The sequence below is a fragment of the Somniosus microcephalus genome, chromosome 2 (genome assembly GCF_052327205.1).
Source record: "Somniosus microcephalus isolate GS21.2 chromosome 2, FLI_Smic_1.0, whole genome shotgun sequence".
NCBI classification, from domain to species: domain Eukaryota; kingdom Metazoa; phylum Chordata; class Chondrichthyes; order Squaliformes; family Somniosidae; genus Somniosus; species Somniosus microcephalus.
This window is the reverse complement of record NC_140988.1, coordinates 139920927-139937754: the sequence shown is the minus strand read 5'-3', so window position 1 is coordinate 139937754 and position 16828 is coordinate 139920927. Positions and strand designations below refer to the sequence as shown.

General features: G+C 45.1%; 1 protein-coding gene across 6 annotated transcripts in view; it reads right to left on the bottom strand.

Moving 5' to 3' along the window:
* LOC147122981 (TNFAIP3-interacting protein 1-like) overlaps positions 1-16828 on the bottom strand; it is a 164903-nt gene that overhangs the window by 34288 nt on the left and 113787 nt on the right. For 4 of the 6 annotated variants that reach the window (XM_085963027.1, XM_085963017.1, XM_085963031.1 and 1 more), the window contains 2 exons: positions 3666-3767; positions 1991-2056 (listed from right to left, as the gene is read on the bottom strand). In XM_085963027.1, coding sequence (XP_085819153.1) covers positions 1991-2056; positions 3666-3767 — 168 coding nt within the window. Of the gene's footprint in view, positions 1-1990; positions 2057-3665; positions 3768-8365; positions 8576-8682; positions 9101-16828 lie in introns of those variants that run through there. The other 2 variants (XM_085963057.1, XM_085963051.1) reach the window with 2 other exon arrangements.

The window sequence follows — 16828 nt, the reverse complement described above, 5'->3', positions numbered from 1 at the left end:
GAAGAGAGGCTGGACAGGCTGGAGTTGTTTTCCTTGGAGCAGAGAAGGCTGAGGGGGGACCTGATTGAGGTGTACAAAATAATGAGGGGCATAGATAGGGTAGATAAAGAGGAACTTTTCCCCTTAGTGGGGGGGTCAATAACAAGGGGGCATAGATTCAGGGTAAGGGGCAGGAGATTTAGAGGGGATTTGAGGAGGAACTTTTTCACCCAGAGGGTGGTTGGAATGTGGAACTCAATGCCTGAAAGGGTGGTGGAGGCAGGAACCCTCACAACATTCAAGAAGCATTTGGATGAGCACTTGAAATGCCATTGCATACAAGGCTATGGACCAAATGCTGGAAAATGGGATTAGACTGGACAGGCATGGATGGGCGGCGCAGACACGATGGGCCGAAGGGCCTCTTTCTGTGCTGTAAAACTCTATGACTCTATGACTCCTTTCATATGCTTATGGAGTCACACACCAATGGGCGGAAGAGACCTTCCCAGGAGACCAACACAGCCTGGTTGCACATTGCAGGGGAAGACAGAAGCAGGGATGTCGTCAGGAGGACCAGGCTGCAGTGGCGCAAACCTTTCAATAATCTCAGTAGATCACGAAACATTATTGCAAAGCCACACTCACCTTCATCCTGCTGTGCCACTCATCACATCCCATCACTCTGCCTTCCCTACCCTACTCCTGCACATCCTTACTCACACCAACTTACCTTACACCTCCACCCATCCCTATCTACATTATCACTTCCCCATCTCACTAGCCACCCCTCACACTCACCCTCATCCTAGTCCAATCATACCAACTAACCCATGTCCAATCATACCAACTAACAACACACAAGGGTAAGCACTTTAGGTGTTGTGGCCAATGTTCATGTAAAATGTCTATTAGTGCGCTGTCAAACATTGAGATCTTTATTTTCAACACTTTGCATTCTTGGACAGATTTGTGTGCACCTTTGGAAGTGACTTAGTGAGTTGCAGTGAATGGTGAGACATAACGGTACCCCCTGCAATGGTGATGAGTGTGAAAGAAATGGCTTGGACATTGTAGGAATGCTTTATGGTGTTGGTGTGGGGTGGTGCCAACCTGGTCGAACCATGTGGCAGCCAGGGTGTACAGCATCAAGTGAAGTAAATGTGGCCATGGTGAGGCCATCCCTGGCCTCCCAGGCAGCAATGTGGTCGGGTGCTGATGCGGAGAAGGTTGGTGGTGTTGTTGTTGTTGGTGGTGAGCCTGGTGATGCTGGTGTTGGGGCTGATCGTGGTGGGATTCTGAGGACCAAGGTGAGATTTTTTTCCAAGGGCACCAATGCTGGTGGAATAGATGGCAACTGAAGTTGAGATGACAGAAGCGATGTCAATGGTGAGAGAGGTTGCTCCAAGGAGGTGACACTGGAGAGAGTTTGCTCCAAACACTTCAAGCCTCCATAAAGCTGAAAAGTGTATTCCAAATCCTGAAGGCTCCAGCTTCTACGATCGGAAATTGAACAGCTGTGAAATGGTAGCTTTTATACCACTTTTGCAGCCGTCAACTATTCACAGCAATGGAGAGTCACAGAGAACCCGACACACTTACCTGATGTGATCCCCGAGTGCCGGGAACCTCGTAAAAAACATGGAAAAATCGTTAGGACCTGGTAAAATGCTTCTTAAATACCTTTAAGCAGCTTAAGTATCTCAATTGCCTGACCCGCCGCTTAGTGCCGGGTCTGCAAAGCGCAGGCAGAGCCAGCACTAGGGAAACTCACAAGGAGGCGGGTTCAGAGCGGGATACCGCCCCACTGTCAATCTTTCTGATTTTGACAGCGGACCCGCCTCCGAACCTGCCCTCTGAGCACCGACAAAATTCAGCCCTAAGTTTCAATACTTATTAGGATTTGTATATTAGCAAGATGCAAGTTAAGCATACGCACCATCCACACACGAGGAATCCCACAAACAAAAAAAAACTAGAAAAAATTGCAGAGAAGATATACGTGTCTTACTTTCTGCTCATACATCGCCTTCATGTTCCTGAACTCTTGGTCCCACTGCTTGTTTATCTCCAGAAGCTGCAATAACAATAAATTCATTGATCCACATCAAACTAAATACAAACATTTCTCCATACACAGACTAAAGGTTAGAGTTTTTAAATGTTACATGTTGTAACGAACCACTCCACAAGGGAAATATAATGTTGACTGACATGGGAAACAGCATTAAAAAAAGATGGGACAGCTAGAGTTTCAGAGACTTGGAAAAACACAATTCTAGGACGTCACCACCAAACACATCTTCCCCTTCAGCATTCCGAAGTGACCATTCTCTCTGGGACACCCTGGTCCACTCTTCAATCACCCCCTCTCCTTCCCATGACACCTTCCTATGCAGGCGCAGGAGATGCATCACCTGCCCTTTTATCTTCTCCCTTCCCACCGTCTAGGGCCGCACCACTCCTTCCAGGAGAAACAGCGATTTACTTGTACTTCTTTCAAGTTAGTATACTGTATTCACTGCTCATGATGCGGTCTCCTCTACATTGGGGAATTGCTTTGCGCAACACCTCCGTTCATCCGCAAGCGTGACCCTGAGCTTCTGGTCGCTTGTTATTTTAATTCTCTGCCCCACTCCAACTCTGACCTCTCTGTCCTTGGCCTCGTACACCGTTCTAATGAAGTTCAACAGAAGCTCGAGGAATAGCACCTCATTTTTCGATTAGGCACTTTACAGCCTTCTGGACTCAAACTGAGTTCAACAATTTCAGACAATAACCTCTGCCCCCATTTTATTGGACAGCAGGTGCTGGTAATGATTCTGCTGTTGCCATTTATAGCTCCTCTAGACCCATCTTTTGTTTCTTTACTGCTCCCATTACCACCCCATTTTGCCGTGCACCATCAGCCCTTTTGTCATTTAATCTCTCCTGTCTTCCACCCTATCATAGACCTTCCCTTTTGTTCTTTCCTCTCCTTCCCTCCCCCCTTTCCCTGCCTCTGTACTTGTTAAAACCGGTTACATCTCTAACTTTTTCCAGTTCTAGTGAAAGGTCATTGATCTTAAACGTTAACTCTGTTTCTCTCTCCACAGATGCTGTATGACCTGCTGAATATTTCCAGCATTTTCTGTTGAAACAATTATAAGACATCATACCAATAAAAACATTTGTTCAGCTTAATCCCAACTAGCATGACATAATATGCAGTTATTTTAGGCTAGACATGATCAAATACCTGAAGCAAGGCCTAGAGAAACTTTTTAATCTTTAGATTTTAAAAAGTCTATGCAAACCCTTAACTTCTCCCTCCATATAAACTCTCCTACCAATATTCACAACCAGCCGCTCTACCTTGTGCAGCTGCCACTCCCTTTGTCCTACCACTGGCGCACTGGTCTTCAGCCACCTGGACCCTAAGCTCTGGAATTCCCTCCCTAAACTTCTCCGCCTCACCAGCTCCCTGTCCTCCTTATGACCCTCTTTAAAATCCCTTTCTTTACACAAGCTTTGAGTCATCCCTCCTAATATCTCCATCTTTGATTTTTGTCCAATTATGCTTGTGGGAAGTGTCTTGGGCTGTTTTCTTGTGTTAAATGCACTATCTAACTGTAAGTTGTTGATCTTGTAGCCAAGGATGTCATTCACAGAGGACACTGGATTACAATTAAAAAATTAAAAGGTACCTCTTTTTTCTGATTTTCCAAAGTCTTAATCCGTCTTTCAAATACTTCTTTTGCATCTGTGGAAGGCTTCCTCTGGTTTTCGATTTCCATTCCAGTCACATTCTATCATGAAAAAAGACAGCAGAGTCTTTCTCACTCTCCAATTTCCCACTGACCCTTCGAGCTCTGCACTTTGTTTTTAACTTGCACATGCCAGCATGCAACAAGACCTAGACGACGTTCAGGCTTGGGCTGGTAAATGGCAGGTAACATTCGCGCCACAGAAGTGCCAGGCTATGACTATCTCCAACAAGCGAGTGTCTAACCCCCTCCCCTTGAGATTCAATGGCATTACCATCGCCAAATCCCCCACTATCAACACCCTGGGGGTCACCATTGACCAGAAACTTAACTGGACCAGCCACATAAATACTGTGGCAACAAGAGCAGATCAGAGGCTAGGTATTCTGTGGCGAGTGTCCCACCTCCTGACTCCCCAAAGCCTTTCCACCATCTATGAGGCACAAGTAAGGAGTATGATGGAATACTCTCCACTTGCCTGGATGAGTGCAGCTCTAACAACACTCAAGAAGCACGACACCATCCAGGACAAAGCAGTCTGCTTGATTGGCACCCCATCCACCACCTTAAACATTCACTCCCTCCACCACCGGCATACTGTGGCTGCAGTGTGTACCATCTACAAGATGCACTGCAGCAATTCGCCAAGGCTTCTTCGGCAGCACCTCCCAAACCCGTGGCCTCTTCCACCTAGAAAGACAAGGGCAGCAGGCGCATGGGAACACCACCACCTCCAAGGTCCCCTCCAAGTCACACACCATCCTGACTTAGAAGTATATCGCTGATTCATCATCGTCACTGGGTCAAAATCATGGAACTCCCTCCCTAACAGCACTGTGCGAGTACCTTCACCACACGGATTGCAGCAGTTCAAGGCGGCGGCTCACCACCACCTTCTCAAGGGCAACTAGGGATGGGCAATAAATGCTGGGTCTTGCCAGCGACGCCCAGATCCCATAAGCAAATAAAAAAAACCTGAATTGCTTTCACCTGTGGGTAACTTTGAAATGCAAACTAGATCACTTATTTAATTGAAGGCAAAGTTTAATTATTGATATCTTTTCAGGATATCAAACATTCTTAAGAATTATGATAAGTTTCCATATCCTTTTGATTTTCTTGTTAATTTATTAAATATTTTGTTCAAATAGATGACAGTATCAGAGGAAGTGACTTGGATTGGTTATTGTGCCCATCAGTGTTAATAGCAATCATCTACTGATGCTAATTTAAGTTATTTATACTGGTAGGCTTTTTAATTCATACTCAGCCAAGTCCCTTGAAAAGGCCACCAACAATCTCAAAGTTTAAACACATATTTGGAAAAATATGACCTCCAACTCATCAAATCCCTAACCACTCAGTTACCCTTCCCAGCCCCATGTTTGATGATATAATTAGTGGTTTCCTTCACTGTGGCTCTGTCCCTCTCCCTTTTCCAAATCTCTGTCAACACCTCCCTCTTCAAAAAGCTCACCATCGACCTTTGCATCCTCTCCACTTACGACCCCATCCTACACCTCCCTTTCCTCTCCAAGACCATTCAGCATGTTATCGTTCCCAGCTCTGTTCATTTCTCCCACAATGCCTTGTTTGAATCAGTCCAGTCTCTGACCATCAGCGTATTATCCCTCCATGTCTTCCTTGACTTCTCTGCAGTGTGACCACACCATTCTCCTCCACTATCTCTCAACAGACCAGCTCCATCAGAACGTCCTCACATGATTCCATTCACCACATCTTCACTGACCTACAATGGTGCTGCACTGATATTGAAAACCTCGTCCTGTCACAGCCTCGCCTCATCCGACCTCTGTAACCTTCTCTAGATTTACAACCCCTCCCATGCTCACTGCCCTTCTGTGAATTCCCCACACCCTGCTGTTCCACCATCGTTGACAGAAATTTCAGCTCTACACTCTAGAACAACCTCACTAAATCGTTCTATGTCTCTTAACTACTCATAAGGGCTCAGTATCTGTTTCTCTCTCTCTCTCCCTGGAAATTCAAGGCCACTATGTAAATTCAGATTGCTCGTTAGCCAAATATTTTCGACCATTTTCCTTAAAAAAAAGCACTAGTACACAGCACAGCAAGAACAAAGGAGCAGTTGCACGCAGCCTTACAATTGCTGCCTTGTTGTAGAAAAGTACAAACACTAATCCAGTATTATTTTGATGCTGCAGTCCTCTAAGGGTTAATTACAGGCCCTTTCAGACCCAGTGTGCAAACAGCAGCAGATAAGAGAGATCCTGCAGCTTTAAGACACTTTACCTATTTAATCTGAGTTCACACACCTTTATAGAATCTCTTCCTTTCTTCATCCGAAGCTCTGATTATTTACCATAACTTTTTGGGCTTTTCAAAGTGAAGACAATATCTGTATTTCCAGCTCCAGTGGATCAGTGCAGTACTCTGATTCAAATCTGTTCCCTTACCCAGGCTTTTAAATGATCCCAGTTTCTTTATCATATTTAGACCCACATAAATTACAGAGGGGCACTGCAACATTTTTGATCAATGACAGTTGATGTGAACGAGGACTGGGCTTCCCATTATGTTGCAAACTTGTGTTATGTCTCGCTCGAATGACTAAGGCATTAAATACAATTAACCAACACCTGGAAATGGCAATACAGGGTACCTGTAAAACCTGCTGGCAGCAGGAGAGAAACAGTGGCCAAGTCGGGTAGCTGCACAATGTGGGAAGGGCTGAACTTTAACTCATGAAGGTCAAAACAATAAAGGGCACTTATTTAATCTGGTAAGCTCAATTACAGAATGCGATCCTCTCTGCTTGATTTTGCTCTATGCGTCAGTCAGGCGATTGTTTAATGCCCAAACACAAAGGAGAAAGATCTGCCCCTTTGCCTTCGAAACACCACCCCCTTGAGTAGAACAGGAAGAATCAGCATGGTTGCTCCTGCTTTTATAAGATTAGAAAGATGTGGTCAGCTCCACTTGTGACCAACAGCACAGAGGGTTTGTGAATAGTCGAGTAAACCATGTGTAATTTGAGTCTCTTTTCAGTGATGATGTAAGTAAGAATTATTTTGTATCTAACATACATTACAGGGTGGGGACTGGTTCCATGCAGACACTGAGCCTCACTAAATGCAAGTGTGGCTTGGAGACTGTAGTGCAACATTATTGCCCTGAAATTGGAAGATTTGGCTGCCAGTGGGGAGCCTTGCACGATGAAATAATGATCTGAGAATCAGGCACAAAGGTCAGCATGGCTGATTCACCGTGGACCTCATTTTCCAGTTGTTAAAATGCATGGCCAGAAAATACTTAACCTCATGAAATTACCCCAATGTATTTAAAACTGATGCACAGAGAACACTCATAATACCAATTTAATGAGCAAGGAACACCTTGCATAATTCAAATGAGTGAGTTATAAAGATTTCCCTCACTTATGGAGTAATCTGGAAATGACATTGTTTCTCACCATTTATATAGAAGAGGATCCTTTTCTTAAACAGATTATTTTAACAATGTTTCAATGCTGCTTAGTAGGCACGCTGAAGCGACTTTAATTTTCCCCACAGTGCTGACTCTTTCTTCCCCTCAGAGAAATGCCACTCTAACTTACATAATCAATTGCAAGTTTGCTAGTACTAATCCAAAGCATTTGAATTATGGCAGATGTTTTTAAGACGCTACTGTGTCTAAACATAATGGCATGAATGGGAGCGATGAGCGGTAGATCCGATCATCACAGTATGGCGATGAAATGATGCAATGGGATACCGGTGTTCAAAAACTTACACCTTCATCAGAAATTCCTCTCCAGTTTAGTGGCGGCATTAACCTTTTTAAAACAAATAGATTAGCAACCCTGCTGGAACAGGGAGAGAGGAATGTCACCCACTGGTATCCCACGTGTAATTTCAGTGCATATATAGATATATCTGGACTGAAGTACATTGATTTATCGACAGGGTTTATCAAAACACTTGTCCTGCAAAAGCAAATTCTGGATAGAATCAGAGAATCATAATACCAAAAAATATCAAATACCAATTTGTTCCTGATTTCTAGTGCAGTCATTCTTGCTTTATGTCATCTTAATTCAAATCAACTTTTTTTGATCTATCTTAGTTCTACAGTGCACAGAATTATATCGAACTGGTGTCTTGAACAAATCCTTCACTTTTAGAATTACCACCAGTCTGTTTTTTAACCAGAAAGTCTTTTTTTTGAGTGGACGATCCAAAAATTCTAAAATGTATACCAGACACCAAAATTCAGATTTTCAAAATAGCACCCCCATTTTCCCATTTATATTTCTGTGTCTTATGATGTGGAGGTCCTGTTAAGAACCTGTTTAATAATTTTTGTCAGCAGGAAATCAAACATCAGAATTCAAGCCAAGATCCCGCTCCTGGCCCCACCCTCCCCTCTTGTTGAGTTCTGGACTTGGCAATAGGCCACATCCGTGTTCCTTTCACTTCACGATGGTGAGAACTGATCTTCAGAAGCACGAATAGATACGGGGGGTTTGTAGATGTGCGTGCCTGAAAGGAAACGAAAAGCTTCCCGCCTGTGTGCCCTGCTCTCCCGCTTGTTAACACAGACACCCCTGGTTCATATTACATGCACTTCTTATCAGAATTCCGAGAGTTACAGGTTACCTGAAGTCTTTTCTCACAACTAAATTGAAACGGGCTCTGCGAGGAGAAGCAGCAATAGCTTTGGCAGCCGATGTTCCGAAGAGCTCCTCCGCGTCAAGCCTGCGCAGCTTTGTAAACAGATTAGTTTGCGCCCAGTTTCACACATGCACCGTAAGCAGCACAGCGGCTTGACGATGAAGCTGCACCACTTCAAACAGCCTCCAACCTCCAAACCGAGCAGCGGCGCAACTTGAATCATGTTTTTTTTAAGTACACGTACAGCTGATTAAAAACACCGAAATAAAACAGGTTCTACAACACGGTAAACTGCACCTTACCTGTACTTGATCTCATTGGAAGTTGCAAAAAAAACCCTCCAATTTTTGTTGTTGTTCTTTGTAAACCTATTAATGAAAAATTCAGCTCAAACATTGCGTGGGTTGATCATTATCTTTGCTGCATCCTCTCACAGATGAAACGGCAGGTGATAGGGTTTTGATGCTGCCCTCTACCGGAGCTTTGCTCCTGGGCTGCACCTCGGTTTGGGGTTTTGTGCCCATGGAGAAACGCACCTGAGTTGGAAGCGCCCGTTCTACTATTTAAAAAAGTGGTGTCGCCCAGGTTTAGTGAGTTAATCCTTCGGGCGGACTCCGATCCCAGCAATATGGCTTTAGTGCTAGAAATTGTTTTAATGTTAATTAAAATTAAAATTCAGTCTGGTGCCTGGACTTCAGGTTTTATTCTTATTTGTTTATAGTCTTCAGAAGAAACGTCGGGACCAATTTTAAGAATACACGCTCCTGGTAGGGCGTTTCACCCGCTGGGAGTTCGGGAAATAATGGGCATGTTCCCTAGTTTCCATTCACAATGGTGGAAAACCGTGTGGGCCATCCTGTAATTTCTTATTATTCCTCCAGCAGTGAAGATCACCGCCCAGGAGTATGATTTTATAAATTTCTCCCTTTACTCTCAGTTCTGCTCTAGTCTTTGCTTCCCAAATGTTAGTCAGATATTACTTCAAAACCTAGACAAAAAAATGTAGTCAAAAGTGCAGTTGTTGCTTTCTGTATTTTCATTCTATTTTTTCAGGAATTTTTTTTCAAAATTTAAGTTTCCAAAAAAGTCTCAGTTGTGGCTTCACTTTCCATACAACTCATAAGGCCACAAGAAGCGTAGACAAAAAAATTAACTGATGCCCCACTGAAGAGCCACACATTGTCAGATATTTGTAGTGAAATAGTAACTGTGTATATATAAAAAAAACTTGTCAAATATTGCTACAGTCACCAAACAAAACCTTTGCACCTCAGGAGCCCTGGCAACTGTGGGAAGTTCCTGCTGTGACGGAGGATTTGCTGCAGATGTCTTTATGGCAATTTTTCAGATTTTTAAAAATCACAAGCTAGTTATTTTATTGTGACACGCTGCGCATATAGACACAGCCAAAAAAAAACTTTAAAAAGTTTCCTACCCTTGTCAGAGGGATTAGATTTTTAAGGCCAAGGGAAGCCTTTTTATGGTATCAGGATGAGTGCCAAAGTAAATGTGCTTACCTTTATTTTACTATTGGGACATAGTTCATTCGGCACAAACCAAACCTGGGAGCTGCCGCAATAGGCCACATCCTTAGGGATGTAGAATAGAGAGTGAAGACAACCCTTTCCGCTTTTCTATTCACTCTCTCTCTTAGGCAGTCCCTCAGAACCGAGGATGACTTGCTTCCACATTAAAAATGAGTTTGCAGGTGTCTGATGAGTCCAATGTGGGACCTACAGTCTCAGTCACAGGTGGGGCAGATGGTGGTTGAAAGGGCGGGTGGGTGGGGTGCTTGGGTTGACGTGTGCTCCTTGCGCTGCCTGCGCTTGGCTTCCGCTTGCTCCCGACGAAAAGACTCTAGGTTTTTGGCACTTTCCCGGATGCTTCTCCTCCACTTTACGGTCTTGGGCCAGGGATTCCCAGGTGTCAGTGGGGATGTTACACTTTTTCAAGGAGGCTTTGAGGGTGTCCTTGAAGCGTTTCCTCTGCCCACCTGGGGCTCTCTTGCCATGCCAGAGCTCCGAGTAGAGCGCTTGTCTTGGGAGTCTCATATCGGGCATGTGGACAATGTGACCCGTCCATCTGAGCTGATCGAGCGTGATCAAAGCTTCGATGCTGGGGGTGTTGGCCTGAGCAAGAACACTGACATTGGTGCGCCTATCCTGCCAATTGATTTGCAGGATCTTGCGGAGGCAGCGTTGGTGGTACCTGTCCAGTATTTTGAGGTGCCTGCTGTACATGGTCCATGTCTCTGAGGCATACAGCAGGGCAGGTATCACTGCTGCTCTGTAGACCATGAGCTTAGTGCCGGGTTTGAGGTCCTGGTATTCAAACACTCTCTTCCTCAGGCGACCGAAGGCTGCACTGGCACACTGAAGGCGGTGTTGGACTTCATCGTCGATGTCTGCCCTTGTTGACAGTAGGCTCCCAAGGTATGGAATGTGGTCCATGTTGTCCAAGGCCTTGTCATGGATTTTGATAATCGGGGGGCAATACTGTGTGGCGGGGGCAGGTTGGTAGAGGGCCTTTGTCTTATGGATGTTTAGTGTAAGGCCCATGCTCTCGTACGCTTCGGTGAAGGTGTTGACGATGGTTTGGAGTTTGCTTCATTGCAGGCTAGGTTCTGTTTTGTGGGGTACACAAGCAGCTTGAACAAAGGTATGGTCTGAACCAACACTGCCACCTGAAGCTACAGCATGTGCTGTGTTTGAATGCACTCGCACAAGGAGGCATATGAACTGGCCACAGGGGTGGCTGTCTGGATCTTCTGCCAAGTTCTAACATCTGGATGTCTCGTGTGTGCTTTCAGGAGAAGGCTGAATGTAACCAGTTGTGCCAGCAGCGGTCCTCCAAATTTGAAGGAGTTGTACAGATTTGAGCTGGAGTCTGAGAAAGGACTAGGGAAGGGAGCAATTGGAGGTATGCGTCAGACATACAGTAGGGTGGTACATAATATATTTGCACCTCCCTTTGTAACCATTCTAGCATATCCTCCTTTTCTCTTCCCCTAGGGTCTTCCTGGATGAGACAGCATCATCCGAAGGCAGTCAATGCCTGAGCATTTTTCACTACACGCTCTTAGTGCAAGCGCCATCACAGATCCAAGCAGCCTGGGCATTTAAATAATGGATTCAAGGAGGGAGCACCAGGTGAAGCACAGATTGCAAGAGAGGAAGAGCAATTGAAGATGGAAGTCAAGAAACAGCAAGCAGCTGCGAAGGGTTATAGCCTGAGGCTGTATGGAGAAGTCATTGCTACCCTACTGGGCCAGAAGGGGGATAATCAATGAGCAAAAGACCATCATAACATCTTTTGAAATGGAGCTAAACACTCTGCAAAGGTTGTTGAAGAATGAAAATCAGTGCAGCTCTGACTGAGTCCAGACAAAGTCCCTTACAAACATTGTGACTGGGGATATGAATCTTGAGCTCCAACCCACAGAATTTGTTACTACCACACTTGACAGGCTGAAGTATCAGCTCAAGAGAACAATGATGGCAGACTTCACATTCCTCAGCAGTACCCTACATTCAGTTCTCATTGCAGATTGTAGGTTGTATTGCAGGGTACCCACCATTTGCAGCATGGTAGGAGAAGGATCAGATAAGGCAACTTCCTTTTAGGGTGACCACAGATCTTTCCAATCCAGCCTTGCCTCCTCAAAGGATTGAAATATTGCCAGTTAGCAGGCAGGAGCTGGCAGTCATTGCCTCCTTGGATATGTTTCCATCTCTAGCAGGGCCAACTCGTAACCCTGCCCCCAGAGGAACACAGCCATTTCAACCTTGTGAGGCCCACAATATACATTTGCAGTCTGCCACCACAGTTGCTTCTCTCATGGATTTAGCACTGATGCAGCTCGAGGTGAGAGGATAAATTTTCTAATTGCACGCTCTGGTCGAGTGCTGTTCTGTTCCAGAAATATGGAGGGGGAGAATTTTAACTTCCCCTGCCTGGCAGAAACCGGACAGGCAGTTACAATGGAGCAGGTGAATTACCCGCTTTTCCCCAATCGGTTTCGATTTTAAAATGCCTGAGTCAGGCTGGCGCCTCAAACATTTGTGCAAGTTGGGGTCCTAAGAACCGGTCGCTATTTAACGAGGGAGTCAGCAGGGCACTCGCAGTGGCTGCCCAGACAACAAGAACCTGGTCAGACCATTGAAGAGGCCCAGTAAGATAAGTTTAAAACTTTCCTTTGTGGGGCCAGGAGGAGCAGGAGTGGAAGGTCAGTGGAGGGGAGGAGGTTTCGGCAGGGTCTCGTGGGTGGGAAGGTGTGGGGGGAGGGTGGGAAGCCGGAGCAGCAGTTACCTTTTCGTGATCGCTTTGGTCTTCAGAGCAGCTTTTACTGAGCAGGGTGGCCATGGCAGGCTCGCTGCTTAAACCACAGTTAATAGGCCATCCTACTGACATAATAGGACGCCGATTTTCATACACGTATGAGGCTCCCACCTGATTTAGGCAGGCACCTCTCCCTCTGCCAAAAACAGTGACGTTAAAATCCCTGTGAAAGCGAGAATGGAGCAGTTAATTGTTCTGTTCCTTTTTAACTGCCCCTTCTCCCAGTTTCCACCTGGTGGGGGGGGGCAGTTAAAATTCCTCCTGATATGTTTCTATGATCAGATGCCACCTGAACCATTTTTGTTGATGTAGGTTGTAGAGTTTTTACATAGGATTACATAGGATATACAGCACAGAAACAGGCCATTCGGCCCAACCAGTCCATGCCAGCATTTATGCTCCACTTGAGCTTCCTCTCATCTTTCCTCGTCTAATTCTGTCAGCATAACCCTCAATTACCTTCTCCCTCATATGCTTATCTAACTTCCCCTTAAATGCATCTATACTACTTGTCTCAACTACTCCCTGTGGTAGAGTGCCACATTCTCACCACTCTCTGGGTACAGAAGTTTCTTCTGAATTCCCTATTTGATTTCTTGGTGACAATCTTATATTGATGGCCTCTAGTTATGGTCTTCCCCACAAATGGAAACACTCTCTCTGTATTCATGCTATCAAAACCTTCCATAATTTTAAAGACCTCTATTCGGTCACCCCTCAGCCTTCTCTTTTTAAGAGAAAAAGACCCAGCCTGTTCATCCTTTCCTGATATGTATACCTTCACATTTCTGGTATCATCCTTGTAAATCTTCTCTGCACCCTCTCCAGTGCCTCTATATCCCTTTTATATTATGGCGACCAGAATTGTATGCAGTACTCCAAGTGTGGTCTAACCAAGGTTCGATACAAGTTTAGAATAACTTCCCTACTTTTCAATTCTATCCCTCTAGAAATAAACCCTAGTGCTTGGTTTGCTTTTTTTATGGCCTTGTTAACCTATGCCGCTACTTATATTGATTTGTATCTTTGTATTACTAAATCCCTTTGCTCCTCTAGGCCACCCAGACTTGCACCCTCCAAGTAATAAGTGACCTCCCTATTCTTCCTACCAAAATGTAATACCTCACATTTATCTGTGTTGATATTAATTTGCCAATTATATGCCCATTCTGCAAGTTTATTAATGTCTTCCTGTAATTTGTTGCAGTCCTCCTCAGTATTGACTATCCCCCACCCCTCCCCCACAATTTGGTGTCATCTGCAAATTTAGAAATTGTGTTTTTGATTCCAAAGTCTAAATCGTTAATATAAATTGTGAACAACAGTGGTCCCAGCACTGATCCTTGTGGAACACCACTTCCCACCTTCTGCCACTCTGAATAGCTACCCTTTACCCCTACTCTCTGCTTTCTGTCTTGAAGCCAGCTAGCTATCCATTCTGCTACTTGTCCCCTGACTCCACATTCGCTGACCTTATTCATTAGTCTATTATGTGGTACCCTATCGAAGGCCTTTGGAAAATCTAGATAAATTACATCTACTGCATTGCCCTTGTCTACTCTCTCTGTTACCTCTTCAAAACATTCAATGAGGTTGGTCAAGTAAGAATTTTCCTTTTGCAATCCATGTTGACTATTCATTATTATATTTTTGGTTTCTGGATGTTTTTCTATTTTTTCCTTTAGTAGGAATTCCATTATTTTTCCTACCACCTATATTAAGCTGACTGGTCTATAGTTCCCTGGACATGTTCTATCTCCCTTCTTAAATATAGGTATTATGTTAGCTATCCACCAGTCCTCTGGCACTACACATTTTTCTAACAAATTATTAAATATGTGTAGTAGTGCCTCTGCCATCTCTTCCCTAGAATCTTTAAAATTGCGCAGATGTAATCCATCCGGACCAGGAGTTTTATCCTCTTTGAGTTTGATTTGTTTATTTAATATATCTGCCCTTTTTATTTTAAATGCAGTTATCTCATTACTAATCTCATCATCCGATGTTATGTCCACCATTCTATCTCCCTGGTAAATACTGAAGCAAAATAATTATTTAACATTTCTGCCATCTCTCTATTGTTGCTTGTGGTATTATCCTGTCCATCCCTTAATGGCCCTATTCCCATCCCAACCTTCCTTTTTGTGTTTTTGTGCCTGTAAAATATTTTACTATTTTGTTTTATTTTCGATGATAATTTAATTTCATAGTTCCTCTTTGCCTTCCTAATTGTTTTTTTTTACTTCTCTCCTAATCTCTTCGAGTTGATGCGAGGAGACTTGATGCTCACGAGTGGCATTTATTATGCCCTGGACTCTTGGCAATCCTGCCGCTTGGTGAAAGTCTGTGCTCTGTCCAGCTAATCCTTTCCACGGCAAAAGTAGTGCCCCTTGCAAATATTTTTTTTTTTGCTTTTAACACTCCTGGCACTTGAAGCTCAGCTCTGAGAGTATTAAAGATGAGAATTTACTTCATAGTGTCTGTTATTTGTTTAATGCATTTATGGACTGCAGAGTGGCTGATCTGCCAGATGTCCTCAGCAGTTTCGTGGAAAGATTTGGTAATATAAATGCTTAATGTTCTTCACAGCTAGGGGAAGACAAATTCCTCTAGTGGAAGTTGTCTGCAGGTTGGCCTGGAGCAGATGGCACAGCTTCGCTAGAAAAGTGAACACAGCAAAGCCTGATCCTTCTATGACATGTCCAGGTAGGAATATTGGGGCCTATAAACCCAGGTTCTGTGTACTGATGGCTACAGACATAATGGGGGGAATTTTAACCCCAAAACACAGGTGAGTTGGGGTCGGGTGGGAGGTTAAAGAGTTAAAAATCTGAATCCCGACCCCAACCCACCCACTTCCGGTTTCAACGGAGGCGGGAAGCCAAACCGCTCGCAGGAGGCGGTTTAGAACTTTAAATATTATAATGAGGCTTCGTGCCTCATGGTGATCCACCATTTTAAATTTTACTGTGGGCGGTGGGGTTTCCCTGGCCTCGGGATCCTGCCAGCTATAGGAAGGCGAACACTGCTGGATCCAGGAGGTAAGTGCTTTTTGATGTGCCTCAATAAATCCGAGACTCGATGTTAGCGAAACAAAACAAGGCTTTTATTGACTTAGAAGGTAACACACAGAGGAGAATGTATCTTCCATCCAGAGGTCTGCCGTACTGGATGTGCTGCAGGCTGGGCCAGCTTACATAGGAGCCAGGTATGGGCGGAGCCCTACACACAGTACAATACAATGGAAATGAAACTGAAACCAACCACAGTCACAGGCAGATAAATACTGATGAGTGATGAATGGAATATTTCATCACATTCACCCCTTCTATAGATTTAGTCTGTTCGGGGGTTTGATAGTCCTCTGCGACCGACGTGGCTGTTGTGGTGCCGCGGGTGTCGGCTGGGTGTCCCCGGTGGCCTCCTGGGTCTCTGCCGGGGGTGCCGCCAGGGTTGTTGAAGGGGTAGTTGGTGGGGGTACCGTTGGTCGATGTTCTTCCGGGGGTGATGAAAGAGTAGTGGGTGGGTAAGAGTTGCTGTGGTCGTTGTTGCTGCTGTTGTCGTGGTTGTTGCCGTTACCGGCTGGGGCGATGTCTTTTATGGACATGGTGTCCTCCCTTCCGTCGGCGTGCCGGACATACGCGTATTGGGGGTTGGCGTGGAGTAGGTGCACTGACTCCACGAGAGGGTCCGTCTTGTGGCCCCTCACATGCCTTCGCACGAATACCGGACCTGGGGTGGAGAGCCATGACGGCATGGATACGCCTGAGGTGGATTTCCGGGGAAAGACAAACATTCGCTCGTGAGGCGTGGCATTAGTGGCAGTACACAATAGCGACCGTATCGAATGGAGCACATCTGGGAGGACTTCCTGCCAGCGGGAGATAGGGAGGCCTTTGGTCCTTAGAGCTAGAGTGACTGCTTTCCATACTGTCCCGTTCTCTCGCTCCACTTGACCGTTACCCCGGGGGTTGTAGCTGGTGGTACGGCTCGTGGCGATCCCCCTGGACAGCATGTACTGGCGTAGCTCTTCACTCATGAAGGACACCCCCCTATCCGTATGGATGTAGCTCGGCATACCGAACAGGCAGAACAGGCTGTTGAGGCATT